Source organism: Myotis daubentonii, chromosome 5, assembly GCF_963259705.1.
Source record: "Myotis daubentonii chromosome 5, mMyoDau2.1, whole genome shotgun sequence".
NCBI classification, from domain to species: Eukaryota; Metazoa; Chordata; class Mammalia; order Chiroptera; family Vespertilionidae; genus Myotis; species Myotis daubentonii.
Genome location: NC_081844.1, coordinates 74,189,869 through 74,212,250, shown reverse-complemented (window position 1 = coordinate 74,212,250; position 22,382 = coordinate 74,189,869). Strand labels below are relative to the sequence as shown.

Genomic DNA, 22,382 nt, shown 5'->3' with positions numbered 1-22,382 from the left:
CGGCCTGCGGACTGAAAGGTTCCAGGTTCGATTCCGGTCAGGGGCATGTACCTGGGTTGCGGGCATATCCCCAGTAGGAGATGTGCAGGAGGCAGCTGATTGATGTTTCTCTCTCATCGATGTTTCTGGCTCTCTCTCTCTCTCCCCCTTCCTCTCTGTGAAAAACCAATAAAATATATTTTAAAAAAAAGAAAAGAAAAACAAAACAAGAACTTGCCATCTTTTATTTGACTCAAATTAATTTCTCTTAAAATATATGTTCGTTTCCACCAGTTTGGGTGTGAAAGAAGCATTTAATAGGTTCCTATCTGTCAACTCTGCAGTTCTCATGAATATAGTCACTCATGTATAAGACTAAATAATCAAACAAGATGAAAGAAGCCTGTTTCCTATGACAATCTAAATGCAACAAGTAATCTAAAGGAACTAAAATTCCCTAGCAACCAAATATGTAAAGTTTGGAAGAGCCTCAAAAGACATTTATGATAAGGTTTTGGAAGACTTGATCAGAAAATGGGTATTTCTTTTTAATAAAAGAAGCACTTTAATAAAAAAGCACTTTATTAGCTTACAGTACCTTTAGTTAACATTTTTATCTTGTACTTCAAATCCTAGTTTTGGCATGTGACAGGTTAAATTTAACATGATACTTTCTTGCAGGTATATTTAAAGTGAACTGTGAACTGTAAACTGTTGGTATAAACACTAATACAATTCCAAACTTGTTACTCTAAATAGCATATTTATTTTACAGAATAAATATGTTCTCTAGGTAAAAAGTTACATGAATTTATGATTTCAATATTTTTCTTGAACATCTTCCTATCAGTCTTTCCCCGCCCCCAATTAGGTTTTGTTTTTGTTGTCATTCTGTATAGTTATATCTAATGTCGGTACAAATAGAATTATTTGACCATACCAAGTTATTTGGATACATTACAATTAAGTACTTTTTTTAAATGAAGTATTTTTCTTCCATATTGACAGAAAAGTAATGTTAAGGTTAACAGATTACTATATAACTGAAAAAGACTAAGAAAAGCATCACATAAAAGCACAAATTACTGCTGCTTTTTATCATTATCTGTACTTTTACTCTAGAAAAAAAAAAAGGATCTTATTTACAGCTTCAAATTTTCCCCATCTCTCTTCAGACTCAACTGGTGATAACATTCAACTTTCTATAGGAATTAAAATTTTGCCCTAAGTGGAAATGAATGTTTACAAGGTATTTGTTCTGTCATCTGCCACTTTTAAAGGGTGACTTAACCATGGGTTCATTTTTACCCCTTTTCTACATTCAACCAACTGATAAAATCAAATTATACAAGATTAGTCATCTATAAAAATGTTGGAGATACACTCCTCCAAGATGATCTGAATTAAGGAACACAAATGGTTAGAATTCTTGATCTAAACATTCCATTCAGGAATGTTTATGTATTGCCACAGAGAATATGAACACACAACAAACAAAGTTAAAATGGAAAATGGCTGATATATCTCATCAGATTTGAGAGGTAAGTGAAGACATTTTTTTTCCTTCTATAATCTTTTGCATCACTTAACTTTTAAAATAAGGATAATATGCTTCTAATTTTACTTGTGTAAACCAGAAGGAAAAAACTGAATTTAAAAAAGAAAACTAGTGGTAGAAATATTAATGATAATCCACTGCCTACCATAGGAGTTATGAAATTTTCATTTTAAATCACCAGATAAATTAAGCTCTGCTTAGAAATACATGAAATGTGTTCCATACTTGGCCCTTATTTGTTGCAAATATTTTAACTCTAAAAGCACTTTACAAATATAAAAAGAGCCATTCCGGTTTTTGTTCAAAAGTGAAAACAAGACTTAAACAATAACAAACCCTAAAACAAAGTACTACTTGAATCTAAATAAGCTTTACCTTTAGCATTTGTTCATTTTCAGCTGCAAAGAGGGAGACTGAGCCAAAGACCAATTTAAACAGCTTGAGGTACAGGTTGGAGAGCTCCACGTTGGAGCCCATTTCTGGCAGGCGATCAAGGAGATATTCCACCAGAATTGTAGCAAACAGAGCAGAGGTAGTAGGATTTGCCAAGAAGGAATTGGCAACAATCTATCAAAACAAGAAAAGAATGTTACAAAAAATAATCCCTTCCCCAAAACAGCTTTAAGAGAAATATACTCTTGCCGAAACCGGTTTGGCTCAGTGGATAGAGCGTCGGCCTGCGGACTGAGAGGTCCCGGGTTCGATTCCGGTCAAGGGCATGTACCTGGGTTGCGGGCACTTCCCCAGTGGAGGATGTGCAGGAGGCAGCTGATCGATGTTTCTAACTCTCTATCCCTCTCCCTTCCTCTCTGTAAAAAATCAATAAAATATATTTAAAAAAAAAAAAAAAGAGAAATATACTCCAAAAACACAAAATCAGACACTCCAAGAAATTAATTACTCACAAAAAAAAAAAAAAAGAAACAGATTTACTGAGTCTTGAGTGGAACAGTTCAAGTACTTAATCTGTTATTCTGTCCTTACCATCAAACACCAAGAGCCTATACCTAAGACATATTGAATTTCTATTAATGAAAACTGGTCCAAAGCATCTTGAGATTTTGAGAGGGAAATTTTATATTTCTCTAAATTTTGCTCTAAAAGCACATTCTTACACATAATATTTAGAAAATCCTCCAAATAAACAGAGTACCAAGAATTCATGTATGTTGAAAGTATATAAGAAAGGAGTTTTATACCTGAAGAGCATAATTCTTTGAGATTCTTTCCACCATATAAGGAACTGTAGTTTGAAATATTTCTTTAAATGTTAAGGGATTCATCATTGTGAACACACCAGCAAAGTGTTCCAATACCTCCTTCTCTTCCTTCATTCTAACAGTCTGGCAGTTTGCTACTCGAATGTATGTTTGTCCATTTCCTGCTATCTGGACCTAACACAGGAAAAAAAGAAACCATGGGCATTAAAATCAAACATCTCTGAATATAGTATTCCATCACCTAATCAGATTAGCTGCATACTTAAAACAGAGCACTTGAATTAGGTAATAAATACCCCTCTGAAATCTTTCAAATTCTCTATTCTTAGTTTAATTTTAGAAAATAATTTTTTAGCTCTCACACGAGGAAGTTTTTATTGATTTTTAGAGAGAGGACGGAGAAGGAGAGAGAATCATTGATCAGTTGCCTCTCATACATGCCCCAATTGGGGACTCAACTTTTTTTAGTGTACGGACAACCCTCCAACCTAGCCAGGGCTAGAAAATCATTTTTTTAAAAAAACAATGATTTTCTTAGGCGTTCCAAAAAGGAACAAATTTAGTAAACTTAAATCTTATTTCTATTACATTCCATTTGTACCACCTCCCCCCAAAAGACACCCACTGAGACTTATAAACAGAAATTCTCACCATAAATTCAATGCTGTGCTACAGAACAAAAGCAACTTGGACGTAAAGTACTGTAGACCACCCAAAAATAACAGAACTCTCAAGATCTGTTCCATCACTAACATCTCTAATTCTAAGGGATAATTTCAATAGACTGGCTTAAGGGCACTGCCTTACCTGATAAATATCTAAAGCCTGCATTGCATATTTCACAAGTTTTATGTAAATCTGAGTTTCTTTGGGCTGTAACTGCTTGTTAGGAATGAACTGAGCTTCTGGAAAAGAGATAGCATAATAAGTCAATGTGAATAAAACCCACTCTGCAAAACACTGTTCGTCTAAATAATTCAAGAGCATAGTTACCACCAGGCGCTTTACATGACGTTATGCCCCACGTGATTGTCTTGACACCACAGACCAAGGTTTTTACCAAACTTCGGCAATCTGTGACTTGAAATGTCTGCTTGTCCTCCTTGTCCTTTTCTCCTTGCTTCTCAAAGGAAGGCATAGGGGCTGGGGTCACAGGGGTGGCAGGGGGAGGGGGAGGAGGTGGGGCTGGGGCTGGGGTGGGAACAGGGGCTGGGGACGGGGCAGGGCCTGGAGCTGTGGGGGCAGCGGGCACTCCCGGCAGAGCTGCTTCCACGGCTCCGAGTTCTGACTGAGGCTTGCACTTCTTAAAAATGGCAGAGAGCTGGTAGCGAGCAATGGTGTGGAATTTGAGAACAAAAACCTAACAGGATGAGAAAGTGGAGAGATAAGACAAAAATCATTCTTTTAAAATGGTCAACAACCCTATCAGAAGACAGGATAAGAAACACTCTCTGAAACCATCTGCTGAGATCATTCTGCTTTGTATAAGAAGAAAGTGTGCTATTTTTCCTCTCCGGTAACAATGTATCACTCTGTCCACTACACCAGTGAAGACCCCACTCAGGACAGCTGACAACTGGCCAGACAGGCAGGACACATACTGCTCCATGGCCCATACAACTGCCTGCTGGCAGCAGACATCACACTTTACCCCTCACCCACATCCCCAATTGGGCACCTCGCCAGAGATGCTCTCAGCTATCTGAGCACTATGCTTGTGGTGTCCCAGGGCCCTTGCCATTCTGTACTCAGAGGTCTCACGTGCTGTTTTATTTGTCTCTCATAACAATCCTATACGACAGACAGTGAGTATCCCTGGTTAGAAGAGACGTTCAGCATCCCACTCACACACACTAGACTAGTTAATGGGGGAGCAGGGATTTAAACCAAAGTGATCAAATGCCTAGGGTCACGCCAGGCAAACTGGCGGCTCCATAAACTTGCCAGTAAAGCACTGGTACAAGCTCAGCAGCAAGTGGGATTAAAGAGCATGGGGACCTGTCTGGAGAGCTGGTACCTCCAGCATCCGCATCAGGACATCTCTCCCGTTGCCGCTCTCCTGTTCGCTCTTGGAGCGGATGCAGTCCACCAGGTTCAGCAGGAGCTTGCAGGACATGGTCTGGATGCTGCTGGGCAGGGACTCGTCATCAATGTTCTTGGCAAAGAGCTGGACAGCGAGGGAGAGGTCACTGAGGGGCAGATGCTGACGAACGTGGTGCACGAGGTCAGCCAGAGTGCTGTAGGCGAGGGGCCTGTGGAGAGAGACGTCTGCTAGTGTGCATCTCAACATTCCCCCAGGACCACATCTCCAAGCCACCCTCCCTACCACTACCTGACCAGGAACACCACCACTGGGATAGCACGTTTGGGGCACACTTATAGCAGTGATGGCGAACCTTTTGAGCTCGGCGTGTCAGCATTCTGAAAAACCCTAACTTAACTCTGGTGCCGTGTCACATATAGAAATTTTTTTATCTTTGCAACCATAGTAAAACAAAGATTTATATTTTTGATATTTATTTTATATATTTAAATGCCGTTTAACAAAGAAAAAATCAACCAAAAAAATGAGTTCGTGTGTCACCTCTGACACGCGTGTCATAGGTTCGCCATCACTGCTTTGTAGCGTTCCGGTTTCCCCAGCTACACAGCTGACACTCTAATCTTGGTGTTTAAATCTTTACTTTCCAACTTCATGCATGTCATAGCAACACTAGCACATGAGCTCAATTATGCACTGAATGGATTTTATTGCTCAAAGATAAATAGTATGTATCAATTAATACCTTATATACAGGGCAGGGCAAAAATAGGTTTATAGTTGCAAGTATGTAAAACAGTTTATTTTGTATTATGATTTATTAACTATTGTATTACTTTCCATAAGAACAACTGTAAACCTACTTTTGCCCTACCTGGTACGGGGCCTTTTTATAGAGATATCCCCAGTAGGAGATGTGCAGGAGGCAGCTGATCGATGTTTCTCTCTCATCAATGTTTCTAACTCTCTATCTCTCTCCCTCCTCTCAGTAAAAAAATCAATAAAATATATTTTTTTAAAAAAAGAAATAAAGTATATAAATTGATGAGTGCTTGGGAGATGTGAAAAGAGCACTGTAAGAAAGACAGGTGGGAAAACCACTCTAAGATAGGATGCCCGACAAAGTCCCTTTGAGGTGACATTGACACTGAGCCCTTAAGGTCAAAAAGCAGCCTTAGGGCAAAAAGCTAAGGACATTTCCAGATGGAGGAAACAGGGAAGACAAAGCTCTGAATGGGAACAGCCTAGAATAGCCAAGGCGCTAAGAGGCCAGTGTGGCTACAGCAGTTTGAGTGGGGAGGGAAGAGCCAAATCCCACGGGAGTTGCACACCACAGTCAATAGTCCGGGTTTTGCCCAGACAGCATGGCTCAGTAGCTGAGTGTGGACCTGTGAACCAGGAGGTCACAGTTTGATTCCTGGTTGGGGCACATGCCTGAGTTGTGGGCTTGATCCCCAGTATGTGGTGTGCAGTAGGCAGCCAATCAATGATTCTTTCTCATCATCAATGTTTCTATCTCTCACCCACTCTCCCTTCCATTCTGAAATATAAAAATATATTTAAAAAACAAGAGTTTGGATTTTGTCTTTGTCTAATGGCAAAAGAAAGCCACTGGAAAGTTTCCAGCAGGAGTGACATGATCTAATGTCCAACAACAGGAAGGTTCAACCCCAAGTTATAAAGAATGTCTTACTTACTATTTTATAACTTTTATATAGAAAACAGTGAATGGTCTACATCATATTCATAGTGTACTGCATGTTTTTCAAAAGATCCATCACACCTCGCTTATTAAAGCCAAAAAATTAGTACTGTTGACTAATTTTACATTTTAAAGATGATTAAATGTTAATTTTCTCCTTGAGAAACAATAAACATGATCATAACTACATTTGTCTAAAATGCCTAAAATAAAAATTAAAAGGAAATACATCAAGATATTATTTGGCCCTAACCGGTTTGGCTCAGTGGATAGAGCGTCAGCCTGCAGACTGAAAGATATTATTTGTGTTACTTGAGCTCCTAAAGCAGGACCAAAAAGTTTTCTTCACTCCTTTTTCTTGTTAGTTTATAAAATATTATTTTATGATGAAAAGATTAATTTATTATATAGGAAGCAAAAATAAAACAAAAAGGGGAAAAAAAGGAATGCTAGCCAGATAAAGTTATACCTATGTTAAAATCTAAATTACTCTGATTTTTCCCTTTAAGCTAAAGCACAAAAAGCAACTGAAGGCATTTCAAAAATTCCTGCAATTCTAAATTCAATGAGAGTGAGGGCCCAACAGCCAGTGCTTGTTGAAACGCTTGCAGCATAAAGTGCCAGAAATCACCCCTCCCTCGCATTTCATCAGCCGATTTAATCTCATACCTGAGCGTCTCTCGAGCAGTATATCCTGAACCAATTAGTATGGATTCATCAAACAGCTTGTCCATGCAAGGGATGAACTCTAGAACACAAACACCCATTGCATGTATCACCAACTAAACCAATTACACATCACATAACAGTACTTTCATAGTAGCCAACCTGCAGTCAATTAGCAATCCAGATTTTTAAAAGGGTGAAGAGGAAAGCACATACAATGTATTTTAGTCACACTGGCTTTACTGAGCCGAATGAGCCATCTGCTGTCAGAACCACATTCAGTGTCAGAATAGACTAAGAACACCAGTTTCATATGCCCCCGTAGAGAACTCGCCCCCAATACTTCACTGGAGGCACATTCCTTCATCCTTAAAAGCTGCCATCATCAACTGAAACCTGTCTAAGAAGGGGGCAATATCTCCTAAATGCCCCTGGGGTCACCCTTCTTAAATATTTTTTTTTAAATATATTTTATTGATTTTTTACAGAGAGGAAGGGAGAGGGATAGAGAGTTAGAAACATCTATGACAGAGAAACATCGATCAGCCGCCTCCTGCACACCTCCCACTGGGGATGTGCCCGCAACCCAGGTACATGCCCTTGACCGGAATCGAACCTGGGACCCTTCAGTCCGAAGGCCGACGCTCTAGCCACTGAGCCAAACCGGTTAGGGCCCTTCTTAAACATTTTATTGTTAGTCATCATGGAGAATAATAAATTACAAAGACCTGGGAAATTTCAGTGTTCTCAAAGAAATGGGCTTAGGGGTCCCAACTCCCTGGATGAAACTGACTAGAAACTGATGGGGCTCCTCTGTTCCTCCAGTCCTGCAGAGAGAACCATCACCAACCCTTCCCTCTTTCCTCTCCCCCCCGCAGGCCTCAAGACCAGAAAGACTGGTCACTCAGGGACAATTCACATTTCTGAGGATGTGCAAACAGGATAGCAACCTGCATTTTCTAGGCCTCTAGTCCATATGCCCTTGGGGAACTCGGGCCACAAACATCCAAAGAACATTCAGATTCTGGAGCAAGCCTGCCATGATGGCTAGCTTCAATTAAAAAAAAGTACATTCTTGGGGGGGGGGAAATGTGCTAATCACTGTAAAAAATAAATAAATAAAAATAATAAAGTACATTCTTCACCAGAAAACAGCTGAGAGTCAAAGATATAAGAGAAATATGTACATTGGAGAGACATAGTGCACGTCTCTGGTTAATAACCAAGTACGGCAGCACAGGGAGTCCCTCCCAGGTCAGAGGAGGGAACATCCCTGGACTGTCCTCAGTGAAGTGGCCAAGAGGAAGGAGGCACAGAGGGAAAGGTGCAAAGGGCACAGATGTCTCATGCTGGAGGACTGGCTAGGGCAGTGGTTCTCAACCTTGGCTGCACATTAGAATCACCTGGGAATCTTTTTAAAATCCTGACTTCTGGGCCTCATCCTCTGGAAATTCTGTTTCTTTGTTATGGGCTGTTACATTAGTAACAAAGAAACAGAATTTCCGGAGGATGAGGCCCAGAAATCAGAATTTTTAAAAGATTCCCAAGTGATTCTAATGTGCAACCAAGGTTGAGAACCACTGGCCTAGGTGATAAGTTCAAGGAGAAGGGATAAAAAATTAAGTGGCACACAGCATTAGTTTCCAGATCCCCCTCATGACCAAGAACCAGAATCTCTGGGAAAATGGGTAACTTTGTTAAACCATCCGGTTTTCTAAAACTACTGCTCTTCAGAATTGGAGCAAATGTGTTACCATTTGATATCATCTGAGATGCCAAAACATTAAGCTATGTGAAAATGTTAGTGGATTTGTGAAATGTAACTACGTGTGTACATTTTTTCATCCTATATAATACAGAGGCAGAGCAACATCAAACAGACTGTCAAACTATAGCGGGAAGGCTGGGGAGGGTTGGGGGGGTGGGTAAGGGATCAACCAAAGGACTTGTATGCATGCATACAAGCATAACCAATGGACACAAGACACTGGGGGGCATGGGAGGCTAGGGGAGGGTCAAGGGGAGAAAAAAAAGAGACATATATAATACTCTTTGTAATACTTTAAGCAATAAAACAATTTAAAAAAAGAAGAAAAAAAAAGAGTAATATGCAAATTGACCATCACTCCAACACACAAGATGGCCACCCCCATGTGGACACAAGATGGCCAGCAGGGGAGGGCAGTAGTGGGCAACCAGGCCTGTAGGGGAGATCAGTTGGGGGCAACCAGGCCTGTAGGGGAGGGCAGTTGGGGGCAACCAGGCCTGTAGGGGAGGGCAGTTGGGGGCAACCAGGCCTGTAAGGGAGGGCAGTTGGGGGCAACCAGGCCTGTAGGGGAGGGCAGTTGGGGCGACAGGGCTGGCAAGGGAGGGAAGTTAGGGGTGACGGGGTCAGCAGGGGAGCAGTTAGGGGTGATCAAGCTGGCAGGGGAGTGGTTGGGGGTGATCAAGCTGGCAGGCAGAAGAGGTTAGGGGCAATCAGGCAGGCAGGCAGGCGAGCAGTTGGGAGCCAGCAGTCCTGGATTGTGAGAGGGATGTCCCAGATTGGAGAGGATGCAGGCTGGGCTGACACACCCCACCCTCATGCACGAATTTTGTGCACCGGCCTCTAGTTTTATAATAATGTGGTTAATATTTAGCAAGATTCTTTCCATGTTTCTTCTAATAAAAACTTCTTTGAAATGTGATGCTATCACCTATTAACTCCAGGAGCTACCATGGGCTTTAAAATAAAGTATCCTAAAGGCTGAATTCAACAAGGCTAATGTGATCAATCCCTGGAGAGTAGCATTTTGGAAACCCGCTGATCTTTGTGGAACAGGTTCCATAAGACTGAAACCAAGCCGTATGACCTCAGAGAGCCTGGCTGTGCATGATGGAAAGCATGAGGAGTTTTTCATCCATCAGCACTTCAAGAAGTAGAAACCTCTTGCTACAAAACTCCCCAGATGCACCTCCAAAATCCTTTTACTTAAACGGCAGAATACCCAAAGTTACTGTGAGAATAGTACTCAAGGCACAACTCAGTAACTTCAGTAGATTTAAAATGTTTCTTTTAAAATCCTATTTTGCCCTGGCTGGAGTGGTTCAGCTGGTTGAGCACCATCCTATGCACCGAAAGGTCACTGGTTCAATTCCCAGTCAGGGAACATACCCAGGTGGCAAGTTTGATCCCAGCTGGGGTATATACAGGAGGCAACCAATCAATGCTTCTCTCACATCGATGTTTCTCTCTCTCTCTTTCTCTCCTTCCCTCCCCTCCTCTCCCTCCCTCCTCCTCTCCCTTTCTCTCGCTGTAAAAATCAATTAAAATTTTTTTTATTTTAAAAATAAAAGTAAATAGAAAATAAAATTATTCTATTTTGCTTTTCAGAGATGAACACATAGGAAAGGCAAAAAGCAAAGGAAGCTGCCACCAGACAAGTCCCAATGGCAGTCAGCTCTCAAGGCGACTGGGCTGTGAGCACTGGCAATGCTCAAGTTCTCAACCTGGGTGATACTTGCACTTATGTTTGTTCCATAATTTCTGGTGAAATCATAAATTATTTTTGGTGCACTTTTCTATGTGTTACATTTCAAAATAATGTTTAAGTCTATCTTTCTTTTAATAACATCTACATACAAAAGGCACACTATAATTTGTATTTTAATAACACAAAAATATCTGAGCTTTCTTTACTGTGTTAATTGAAGTGTAAACATTCAACTGTACTCTTAAAAATTATATAAGGAAGCCCAATCTCAGTTTTACCCATGCTCTAATTTACAAGCATATAAAGCATTTAATATTTAAAAAATTACTGGGAGAAATGATTATCATAACAAAACAATTAGGATGTAACTTCAACCTAATGATTTGAATATATCAAATATGAAAAATATTTAACAATTAAAATTCAATAACTGATAGAAAAAGTATAATTATCAGATTAGCAAAAAGCAAGTATCAGTCTTGTGCATTGAAAAAAAACCAATTCATTATTTCACAGCATGGAGAAAGAAATCATTGTTTCCTTCTCATATTGTAAAGTCTGAGAGCAAATGGCTATTTGCAATTTTGAAAGATATGCAGTTGAAAAGCAAAAAGGTACCAAGGAAGACTCAAAGCATAAGTAAGCGATGCTGAGGATATCATCACGTTCATTATGAGATCGTTGACAAGATAAAGAGAGGACCCTGGTGGCAGGCTCAGAGGTAGAAGGAGGGAGGCAGACAGACAGACAAATTTGGGTAAGAATAAACTCAAGACAACAATAAGAAAAGGACAAGTTGAACCTAAAATATAAGCACTGGAGTGAGCTAAAGACTCCCACAACAAGGAAGTATCAGAAGGATACCCATGTCGCCTTCTGCTGCCCAAGACACATCTCCTATGTAAGTTCCCTTAACGAACTCTTAATGTAAAAACAAAAAACAATGGAATGTCAGCAGAGTGCCGGCCACACCCAAAGATGTGGACGGCACTCATGTCAGAATTCCAGACAAAAGACATACGGTTTCTCAGCTCTGTCGTGAGGATGTGCTTTGCAGCAATCAGAAGCTCCTTTCTGAGGTGTGCAGTCTCTGCTGGGCAATTTGAAAGCAACTGTAACATTCCTTTTACCATTTGCTGAGAGTACTTAGTCACCAACTCCTGTAAAAACAAGAGGAAAACAACAGTTACACTGACTGGTGGGTATTAAGATAAACCCAAAATTTATGAACTTCTTAAAAAATTCAGTAAAACTAAACTTGGCTCAAAGGACCCCCAGGAATTAACAGGCCTAATAAACAAGTACTGTACAAAAATTTTAATAGTTTGTGTGTGCATACTGCCATACTAGAAGGATGATTAGAAACATAAATAGCAGTTTATTTTACATAATGGGGTTATAGACGTCTTTTTTTGTACTTTTCTCAACTTTCAACAGTGAATATATACTATGTTAAGGAGAAGGAGGGAGAAATATTAAAATTTTAAAAAAAGATTCTCTTTAATATGTCATCCCATTAATGTAAGTTCTGAACGACACCAAAGACATGTTTAATCAACTCATAATAAGTTCTAATCACAATCTCTTTTTGAGGTGTTTTAGCAAGGCAACTCACCATAGTGACTCAAGCTGACTAAAATATCAAGGGGTACCTAACTAAAATTTCTAAAACCAAAAGCTCCATTTTTAGTGCTTGATAGAGCCTGAAAGTGGGAGGAGAAAGTGGACTACAAATGTACAAAAGAAAAATTTTGAGGGGTTGATGGAAGCATTTTATATTTTGATGTGTTGGTGGTACCAAACTATATGCATTTGTCAATCATAGAACTGTTTACCTATAAAAGGTGAACTTTATTGTACGTAAATTATAGCTCAGGAAACCTAACTTAAAACAAGTCATGCCCGGCTGGCATGGCTCAGTGGTTGAGCATCAACCTATGCACCAGGAGGTCACGGTTCAATTCCCGGTCAGGGCACATGCCCAAGGGTTTGGGCTCAATCCCCAGTGGGGACCTGCAGAAGGCAGCTGATCAATGATTCTTTCACGTCATTGGTGTTTCTGTCTCTCTTTCCCTCTCCCTTCATCTCTGAAATCAGTAAAAATGTATTTTTTTTAAGTAAATGAACTTACCTGGTAAATTCTGATGATATAAGCTAAAAATGACAATGTTTTAATCTGAGCAGCAATGAAATCAGCATACAACTCCTTGTTGTAAAGCTTATGTTGCCTGAATGAGAAATAAATAAAATTTGCATTATTAGCTCTTAACTCTTTAGGTGACATTAACATTAATTAAAAGCCTATAATAATTACTGAGCCCAAAAGTCTGATTTCTGCACAGACCAGAACATAGCAGCAACAGTTACACTCTTCACTGTTATGCATCTCCAAATAATATAAAGGGTTTAGAGGCATAAAGCAAGCAGTTCTCTAAACCATTCATTCCATAGCAGTTACAATGTTTACCCCATAAAGCCACTCATCCAAACAGTGTTAGGCTATCTATTTACTCAATAAGAGCCGATGCTAGGGCCACAGAGGATGTTAACACTCATTCACCCTCAGATCCTGCCCTCAAATGACACAGAGCCAAATAGCCACAAGAAAGTGAGTGTTAAAGGTCTTAAGAGGAAATGTATAAAGTTTGAGAAAAAGTTTCACTGAGAGAATGAATATGGTTCACCTAGAGCAGTGGTCGGCAAACCACGGCTCATGAGCCACATGCGGCTCTTTGGCGCCGTGGCATGGGCCACGAAGTTTCAATTGCACTGAATGTGCGCGCCCGCACATGGTATTTTGTGGAAGAGCCACACTCAAGGGGCCAGTTTGCCGACCACTGACCTAGAGTGATGGGTGGGGGAATTAAGAGGGTAAAGAACATTCTAGCACTCATGCTGAAAGGAACAGCAAGAACAAAGATAGGCTTAAGGCGAGAAAGGTTTAGAAATCCCACAGATAGAAATCTAGAATATAGTAATTCCTAATAATAGTTCTAAATTTATGAAACACCAAAAACCAAGGTTTAATACCTTTAGCTCATCTTTTTAAATAAGGAGTAAAATAACTATTACTATCATCATTGAAATACAAGTTCAAAAAGTAAAAAATATAATTTGCCCAAAATTTTATCACTTAAAAATTTTATGTCTTACGAATAATTACAGCATGTATTTTTACTTGGAATTAAAGCAATGTGACAGTCAGCTTTGTCACTGTCCAAAGAAATCTCACCTGGCCTGTGCGGACACCTGAATTGCAATGGTATTCATGATCAGGGGCACAAATTCAGCAACAACATTGTGGATATTCAGTTTGTAGAGCTGAAAGCAAACACATCAGATTTTCATGCTTTCACACTTCCTGCAATGCAAAATAATTTGGCAAACCAAAGAAACTACAGGAGTTAGCATGTGTGTATCATACACATCTTTTTGCCACAGATTATTAGATGTGAACTTTATCATAAAATAAGAAGCCAAAAATCCAAGAAACTAGTTACAATACACATACCTGATACATTAAAACAACAATAATTGGCAATTCTGCCAATACTTTCAGAGAAAGAGATCCTCTTGGAATGATGGAATGCTGAAAGAGAAAACAAGCAGGACTGTGGTTATCCTGGTGGCACTTAAAAGAGCCCCAGTCAGTACCCCACTACTGAGCATTGCCCCACTGAAATAAAAGGAATAGAAAATGCTGATACATCTTTGTAAATATCTGTGGGAAAAGAATCAAACTATTTTTAAAATAAAGTACATAGAACTATGATTTAATAGAGGTTGTTATATTTTCTAATGTAATCACCTGTAGTAAATAACTTTGGGAAAATTTGTCAAAACTTAGAAATTCAAATCACCTGAGAAAAATTTATATATACATATATATTTTTTTTAAATCCTCAGAAGATATGTTTTTATTGATTTTTAGAAAGAGAAGAAGGGAGAGAGGGAGAGAAAGAAACATCGATCAGCTGCCTCCTGCATGTGCCCCAACCAGGGAAAAGAACCTGCAACGTTTTTGGTGTACAGGATTACGCTCCAACCAAGCGACCCTGCCAGGGCCATCTGAGAAAAATTTTAAATTAGTATCTAGTATTTTACTTAAAAGAGCAATAGCAGAAAGTGCATATTTACCCGGTTTTATTAAAAAATACTGAGAAACAGAAAATGCTTGCAATAAATTTAAGAAAAAAATTTAATAGTCCTAATATAAAAGAATTCATAAAACAGGCAAGGAAAATGTCACACTCATACAAATGGGCAATTAATAGGAACAGACAAGCAAAACAAAAACAAAGACTCATAAACAGAAAACAAGTCTGTAATTCAAGAAGAGCAAAGGAATGAAAGCCTTATTTTTATTCAAAATGCAGTTTCTTATTTATCCTAGCACAAATTCAAACATTCTGCAGCCCTAGCCAGTTTTGCTCAATAGTTACAGCGTCAGCCCACGGACTGAAGGACCCTGGGTTCGATTCCGAGTTTGATTCTGGTCAAGGGTATGTAGCTCGGTTGCAGGCTTAATCCTTGGCCCTGGTCAGGGCATGTGCAGAGGCAACCAATTCATGTGTTTCTCTCATATGGATTTCTCCCTCTCCCTTCCAATCTCTCTAAAGATCAATGGAAAAAAATATTCTCAGGTGAGGATTAATAAAACATTCTGTAAAACCATTGCAGTAAAGCAAATACAAGTGATATTCTTTTTTTTTTTTTTTTTTTTTTTAAATATATTTTATTGATTTTTTACAGAGAGGAAGGGAGAGAGATAGAGAGTTAGAAACATCGATGAGAGAGAAACACCGATCAGCTGCCTCCTGCACATCTCCCACTGGGGATATGCCCGCAACCCAGGCACATGCCCCTGACCGGAATCGAACCTGGGACCTTTCAGTCCGCAGGCCGACGCTCTATCCACTGAGCCAAACCGGTTTCGGCAACAAGTGATATTCTTAATTCAATCATAAAAATATAGTCAACAAATGCTCAATACACATTACCTATGTGGCAGATATTACAAATGCATTACCTGCAGACAATGACTAGCATTACCTTCAAAAAATTCCACAAGTTTTTCAGATAATGAGAGGGAAAATTAAGACCAAAACAAAGGTTCATGAACTTTCCTATATTCAGAAAACCCAAGTGTTGGGGCCAGAACATCATCCCAGCACTTCTGTCCCCAGAGCCCAGGCTCCCAGGGACTGAACTATAATTTATATGTAGTTTAAAGGGACTCATAAATATCAATACTAAGGATGGAACGGAGACTGGCCAGCTGCTCTTTCCAACAGGTGATCTGGACTTCCACTACAATTTTGTTTATACCTTTGCATGAAAGCAAGAGTTCATTTTCACCACTCAGCGGCTGCACAGTAAAATCAGTGATGCTCTCCCATGCACACACATTTGTTCATCTTAAATGCCTCCAAGTGTTTAAGGAAGAAAACAAAAAACTTAAGCAGTTTAAAATGTCACTCTCTCATATATTCATCTACCAAGTAGAGGGACCTAGTTAAAAACAAAAGCAAAACAATTGGAAAAACTTACTGTTCTCGTCTCACTGTCCTCACGCTCAGGATTGACCTTCACAGCAATTGCTGTAATCATACCAACCATTTCTGGGGGAGGGACTGTGTTCTCAGGAATCACCTGAGGGTTCTCAAAGTAGCGGTTCTACATAAGAACAAGAGAAATGGTTTTTCCTAATAAAGTCATACACAACATTCCTTCACAAAATAGCCCTGACACATGTGGTGGAAGAATCCAAATGTCCTACATGTATCCTGCTCAATCCCATAGTTCTTGGGACCCACTCTGTTCAATACCAAAAAGAGTACGTGGCAGAGACAACATTTCTCCCCCTTCCACAACAGAAAATAAAAACTTGTCCTAAGTATTTTCTGCTCCTTCCTGGCTGAGAAAAGATGAAATGCATGCCAGGTTACATTAAACCTCAGTGAGGCAAGGAGAATGGCCCCCATCCCTCCAGTGATAAGAAACTAGGAGCTAGTCCCTCTTGAATTAACTTTTCAAATAGTCTCCTAAATAGAGATCAAAGATGGGACCAGAAGCAAAGAACAGAAGACATGTTTAAAGGCCAGGACCTCACTGTCATCCCTTAGTTCTCAGTGTAGTTTGGACCTCATATTAAACAAAACAGCTTCGCATGAAAAACACTGACTGAAATGGTAGGTGACACAATTTGATAACTCAAAATGTAATTAATTTTGTTTGACACAGTAGCAGATTAAAATCCCTAAAATACCTAAAAGTTAATTTTACAATATGTTCATTTAAAAAAATTTTTTAAGCTTAACAAAATTCTTTAAAGTAAAAACAGACTTATGTGCAATAAATTTTTACCAAAGCATTATTTGTGATAGTAAAAAATTGAAAAATGAGAAAACCAGCAACAGAGAGATGGTTGAAGTACATGCATATGATAGAAAATTATGGGGCCACTAAAATTACGACTGCCACAAAAAGATCTTGGATGTTCTAAACTGTTAATAGCGATACCTTCTAATAAGTGAAAATAAATGGAGAGCAGATGTTTCTGTTCTATTCCACACACTTTTACATTGTTGGCATTGCTTGGGAAGAGCTCTTTCAACAGAAAAAAATTTAATAATACAGAAAAATGCTGAAAGCATACACTACCTCTACCTCCCCGAAAAGGCTTTATAATTGTGAGCACAACCATCCTTTTTTTTTGAGAGAGAGATTTACAATTTATTTATTTATTTATTTTAAATTGCTTAAAGTATTACAAAGAGTATTACATATGTCTCCTTTTTTCCCCCCGCCCTTGACAATCCCCTGGCCTCCCCTAGCCCCCTGTGTCTTATGTCCATTGGTTATGCTTATATGCATGCACAACCATCTTTAAAGAGCACAAAACATCAATGTCAGTGGTTGCTTACAAGTCAAAACATTATGGATTTATCTTGCCTTTTTTTGCAAAATTTCTACAATAAGAATATATTAAAGTATTTAATTTAAACAGTGAAACCAAAAGAACTACTTTTTTAAATGACTGATTTATCAACCTAGATTCTATCAATAAACATTCCCCACTCTAAAATTAGCATTCTAAAATTAGCATCCCCCAATTAATTATTCCTCCAACGCAAGTGCTCCAAAATCCCTTTGGAATAAGAAAGTAATAAATAAATATAAGTAATAAATTCAAATAATATTAAAACCATACCACTACTTTTGGAAGCTCCTTATAAATCTGTTTCACAAAATCCAAAAAATGATGAATCTAAAAAAAAAAAAGATATACAGAAGATATTTATAAACAGCAAATGCTTACAATAAGTAAGAAAAATGTTAATAGTCCTAATATATAAGAATTCATAAAATAGGTAAGAAAAATGTCAGACTCAAAACACAAACAAGCAATGAATGTGAACAAAAAAGAAATCAAAAGACTGACAAACAGAAAACAAGCTTTCTAATTCAGAAGGAGCAAAACAAATAAAAATTAAAATAAATGCCACTTTTTGACTTACAAAAAGTAATACTACACCATGCTAGAGAGATTGCCATGGGAGGAAGACTCTCATAAACTACTGAAACCTTTCTGGAAATCAGTTTAATACTATATTTATCAAGAGCATGAAAACATTAACACATTTGACCTAGAAATTCTGTCAATAACTCTGGTTTATGAAGTAATTTGAACTAGAAACAGATATTCAATCAGATGTCATAAAATAAAAATTTTTGAAATACTTTAAATATCCAAAATTGAGGGTACCCATATGTAAGAATATTATACATCCATTAAAAATTAATTTTATAAAGAATCTGAGTGGGAAATGCTTATATATAATGTGAAGGGAAATGATCAGAACATAAAATGTCGTATACAGTATTATTGCAATCATGTAGAAAATATTACATATATAGAAGGTGGGAAAAGTGAAAGGCAATCAATATTGTTTTTAAGATGGGAGGAATTCTATTTCATCGTTTTGCTTCTAATCTCTAAATAATCTATAACAGGCATTTACTAAGCTTATCATCAGAGAAGACACTGTATTAATTACTGCTAACACAGAGTATCTAATACTTACTCTATAGGTGCTAGTCACTGTGTTAAGAACTTTAACTTTTATATTTAATTCTTCAAGCAATCTTTGAGGATATACTGTGATTGTCCCCATTGTACAGAAAAGGCTCCAAATGGCTATAAGTTTACCCAGTTTCACATAGCTACTGAGTTGCAGAGCGGATATTCAAACCCAGCTGACTTCAAAACACATGTTAACCCTTGAATAACATAAAATGATCAGAGCCTTCTGGCACATCAGACATTTCTGAATACCAGAAGCACCCAAACAGCTCTGCCCATCTGGTTAGTTAACACATATCCACACGACTAAACAGATTCAGTTAAATACTCATACACACATTCAACATAGAAAAGGTAACTGCTAAACCTATAAAGACTTTTCCCCAAAAAGGCTACATATTTTCTACACTTTAAGCACCATGTGTTCTGTCAATACTAAAGGAGAATAAAATTTTACACAGCACAAAGAACTGTCAGCAAGCACACTACAGAAATGCTCCAAGGATACTTACTTCTTGTGTGATGGGCGGCCTGAATTGTTTGTGTAGCTCAATAATTATTCTTAGACAAATAAGGACGTTTTCTTCATTTTCCGTCTTTTAAAAAAAGCATTTAAAAGAGTTACAATTCTGAGGACTTATTTTAATATAAAGAGTAAAGACTATTTTCTAAGCATTTTTCTTTATACACACACTGCATCCACCAACTTAGATTTGATTTACTGAAAATTCATGAAATCATAAAACACCGCTGCCCGAACAGGAAGCTTCATGGTCTTTGGTGGACCATCGGAAGGGCAGCGCACCAGTGAGCGCTGGTCAATAACACTGACAGGTAAGTTAACTGACATTTGTGGCAAGTCACACTATGAACCAAGGTCTAATGGCCCCACTGACACTTAGCATTGCTTGAAAGTATTGCCAAAAGAATGAACAATTACTGAGCACCCACCAAGTATTGAACCCTGTGCTTAACACTTCACACATACGCTCTAAGTATGAGGTGCCATCCACACTATAGTAGAGGAAGCTAAGGCTCAGAGAAGATAAGCAACATGACTAACATGATACAGCTAATAAATGACAGAGCCAGGATCTGAATCCAACTCTCTCCCCCCTCCAAAGCTCATCTTTCCAAGGGGCCCAGAAACACAATAGAATTCTAAACACTTCAAGACAAGTACAGCAAGAAAACAATTTTAGAGATTAACTTAACAGGTACCAGATGAATTAGCCCCAAGAATTGGAGAGACTCTATGAGCACCTACTGTGCTTCACACACACAAAACTAGAAAGCACGAAGCCAAAGAACCGTGCTCCGTGTTTGTCAACAACCACCCAACTCACTTTGAAAGGTTTCTACTCTGTAGAGTCAATTTCTCAGTGACTCAAAAATACGAAAACAAAATAAAACTTTAATAATCTTTCATGGTAATTTGGTTGGGAAAATGGACATTAGGAACTTTAGTGAAGGGGAAACAGTTGTATAACACTAGATTTTACATTAAGAAACCCATTTAAAGTTTTAATATTGCAAAATAACAAGCATTCCCAAAGGTTACCTCTAAAAAGCGAAACATCACAGACAGAACATTTTTGGTATGAGGACGAAGATGTTCATTGGTTGGTATTCTATGAATGATTTCAAGAACTAGTTTCCGCAATTGCTGGTGAAGAAAAATAAAAAATGTAAATATAAAATCCTCCCAAGAGCTCCAAAGTAATTCTTTTGCTTTCTACAAGAGCCACACAGCTGTCCGTACCCAGCACTGGTAGCCTCACCCCAGGACCAATCCCATTTTAGAAACACTCCTATATATTATTCCAATGTAATCCAAAGCAAGTACAATATTTCTACAATTGTGTAGCAAATCGAGTCACATTTTTCCTTTCACACTTTATTTTCAGCAGAAAGGGCACCAGTGTGTGAATGCAGAGTGGATTTAAAATGAAAGAGCAAAACAAACGGAACTTCATTTGAGATCTCCCTCCATAATCTGTTTAGCTTCTATAATGTTCTCCCCAATTACCTTGGGTCCGATGACTAATTTCATCATAAACTGAACTAATCATTCATGATTCTAACTATGGAGCTGACAGTGAAAGGTAGATCAGCCCTAGCCGATGTGGCTCAGTTCCTTGGACATGTCCCTTGTACCAGGAGACTGCCAGTTCCATTCCCAATCAAGGGCACATGCCCAAATTATGGGCTCAATACCCAATAGGGGGCATGCAGGAGGCAGCTGATCGATGTGCTCTCACATTGAGGTTTCTCCCTCTCCCTTCCTCTCTCTAAAATCAATAACTAGCCCTAGCCGGTTTGGCTCAGTGGATAAAGTGTCGGCCTGTGGACTGAAAGGTCCCAGGTTCGATTCCAGTCAAGGGCACACTCCTGGGGTGCCGGCTCAATCCCCAGTAGGGGATGTGCAGGAGGCAGCCGATCAATGATTCTCTCTCATCATTGATGTTTCTATCTCTCTCCCTCCCCCTTCCTCTCTGAAATCAGTAAAAATATATTTTAAAAAATAATAAAATAAAATCAATAAACTATTCTTTAAAAATAAATGGTAAGTCAAACATATATATGCATATATATATATATATATATATATATATATATATCTTGAGCTAATACAGCATAAAAAGCTTTATTTAGCAGTATATTTTCACTGGTATTATGGTAATGTTTTTAGATATTTTTAAGAGACACATGCTGAACTATTTATAGAAAAAAAACCGATGTGACGGGATTGTTTTAAAATAATAAAGACAAGCAGGAGGTAAAAAGATTGGGTGGAGCCGAAACCGGTTTGGCTCAGTGGAAAGAGCGTCGGCCTGCGGACTGAAGGGTCCCAGGTTCGATTCCGGTCAAGGGCATGTACCTGGGTTGCGGGCATATCCCCAGTAGGAGATGTGCAGGAGGCAGCTGATCGATGTTTCTCTCTCATTGATGTTTCTAACTCTCTATCTCTCTCCCTTCCTCTCTGTATAAAAATCAATAAAATATATTTAAAAAAAAAAAAAAGAAAGAAAGATTGGGTGGAGGTATAAGTAAAACAAAATTAGCCATGAATTACAGGAATTGAAATGAATAAGAACACAGTTGGACGAGTATGGGAGGGTCAACAGACTACTGTTCCTTCTTTTGTATATATGCCAATTCATTTGTAATAGTGTACATCAAGCATGTCAAAGTCATGGAGGCCCACAACGAATATTTTTGCAGCCCAGCCAATATAACAGTATATAAGAAACATTTTAATAAAAATTTCATAACTTAATTCTTACAATATCCTGTTATACATAATTACTGATAATAAACTACAACTGGGAATGGGCCTAAGCCGTCAGTCGGACATTCCCCTGAGGGCTCCCGGACTGCTAAAGGGTGCAGGCCAGGCTGAGGGGACGCCCCCCCTCCCCCAGAGTGCACGAATGTCATGCACTGGACCTCTAGTTTAAACTATAACAGAGATGGTCTTGACAAAATAAAACCAAGACATTTAACTAAGCAGGCAAAAGCCCTAGGCAGAGTTATCCTTCTGTGACAAAACCACTTTCATTTGTAAGTGAAACCATGGGTTTATTTAAGTGTTTTAATTCATAAATGCTTGCAATACTACTATGTGACACTTTTTTCTCACTGACAGTTTTAAAC

General features: G+C 38.6%; 1 protein-coding gene across 14 annotated transcripts in view; it reads right to left on the bottom strand.

Moving 5' to 3' along the window:
* Positions 1–22,382, bottom strand: part of TRRAP (transformation/transcription domain associated protein) — a 114,056-nt gene that overhangs the window by 86,228 nt on the left and 5,446 nt on the right. For 11 of the 14 annotated variants that reach the window (XM_059698250.1, XM_059698248.1, XM_059698257.1 and 8 more), the window contains 14 exons: positions 20,287–20,391; positions 19,238–19,321; positions 17,853–17,909; positions 16,190–16,315; positions 14,151–14,228; positions 13,872–13,960; positions 12,771–12,867; positions 11,661–11,799; positions 7,170–7,248; positions 4,775–5,009; positions 3,751–4,117; positions 3,565–3,662; positions 2,737–2,931; positions 1,913–2,104 (listed from right to left, as the gene is read on the bottom strand). In XM_059698250.1, coding sequence (XP_059554233.1) covers positions 1,913–2,104; positions 2,737–2,931; positions 3,565–3,662; positions 3,751–4,117; positions 4,775–5,009; positions 7,170–7,248; positions 11,661–11,799; positions 12,771–12,867; positions 13,872–13,960; positions 14,151–14,228; positions 16,190–16,315; positions 17,853–17,909; positions 19,238–19,321; positions 20,287–20,391 — 1,941 coding nt within the window. The remainder of the gene's footprint in view (positions 1–1,912; positions 2,105–2,736; positions 2,932–3,564; positions 3,663–3,750; positions 4,118–4,774; positions 5,010–7,169; positions 7,249–11,660; positions 11,800–12,770; positions 12,868–13,871; positions 13,961–14,150; positions 14,229–16,189; positions 16,316–17,852; positions 17,910–19,237; positions 19,322–20,286; positions 20,392–22,382) is intronic. The other 3 variants (XM_059698253.1, XM_059698259.1, XM_059698261.1) reach the window with 1 other exon arrangement.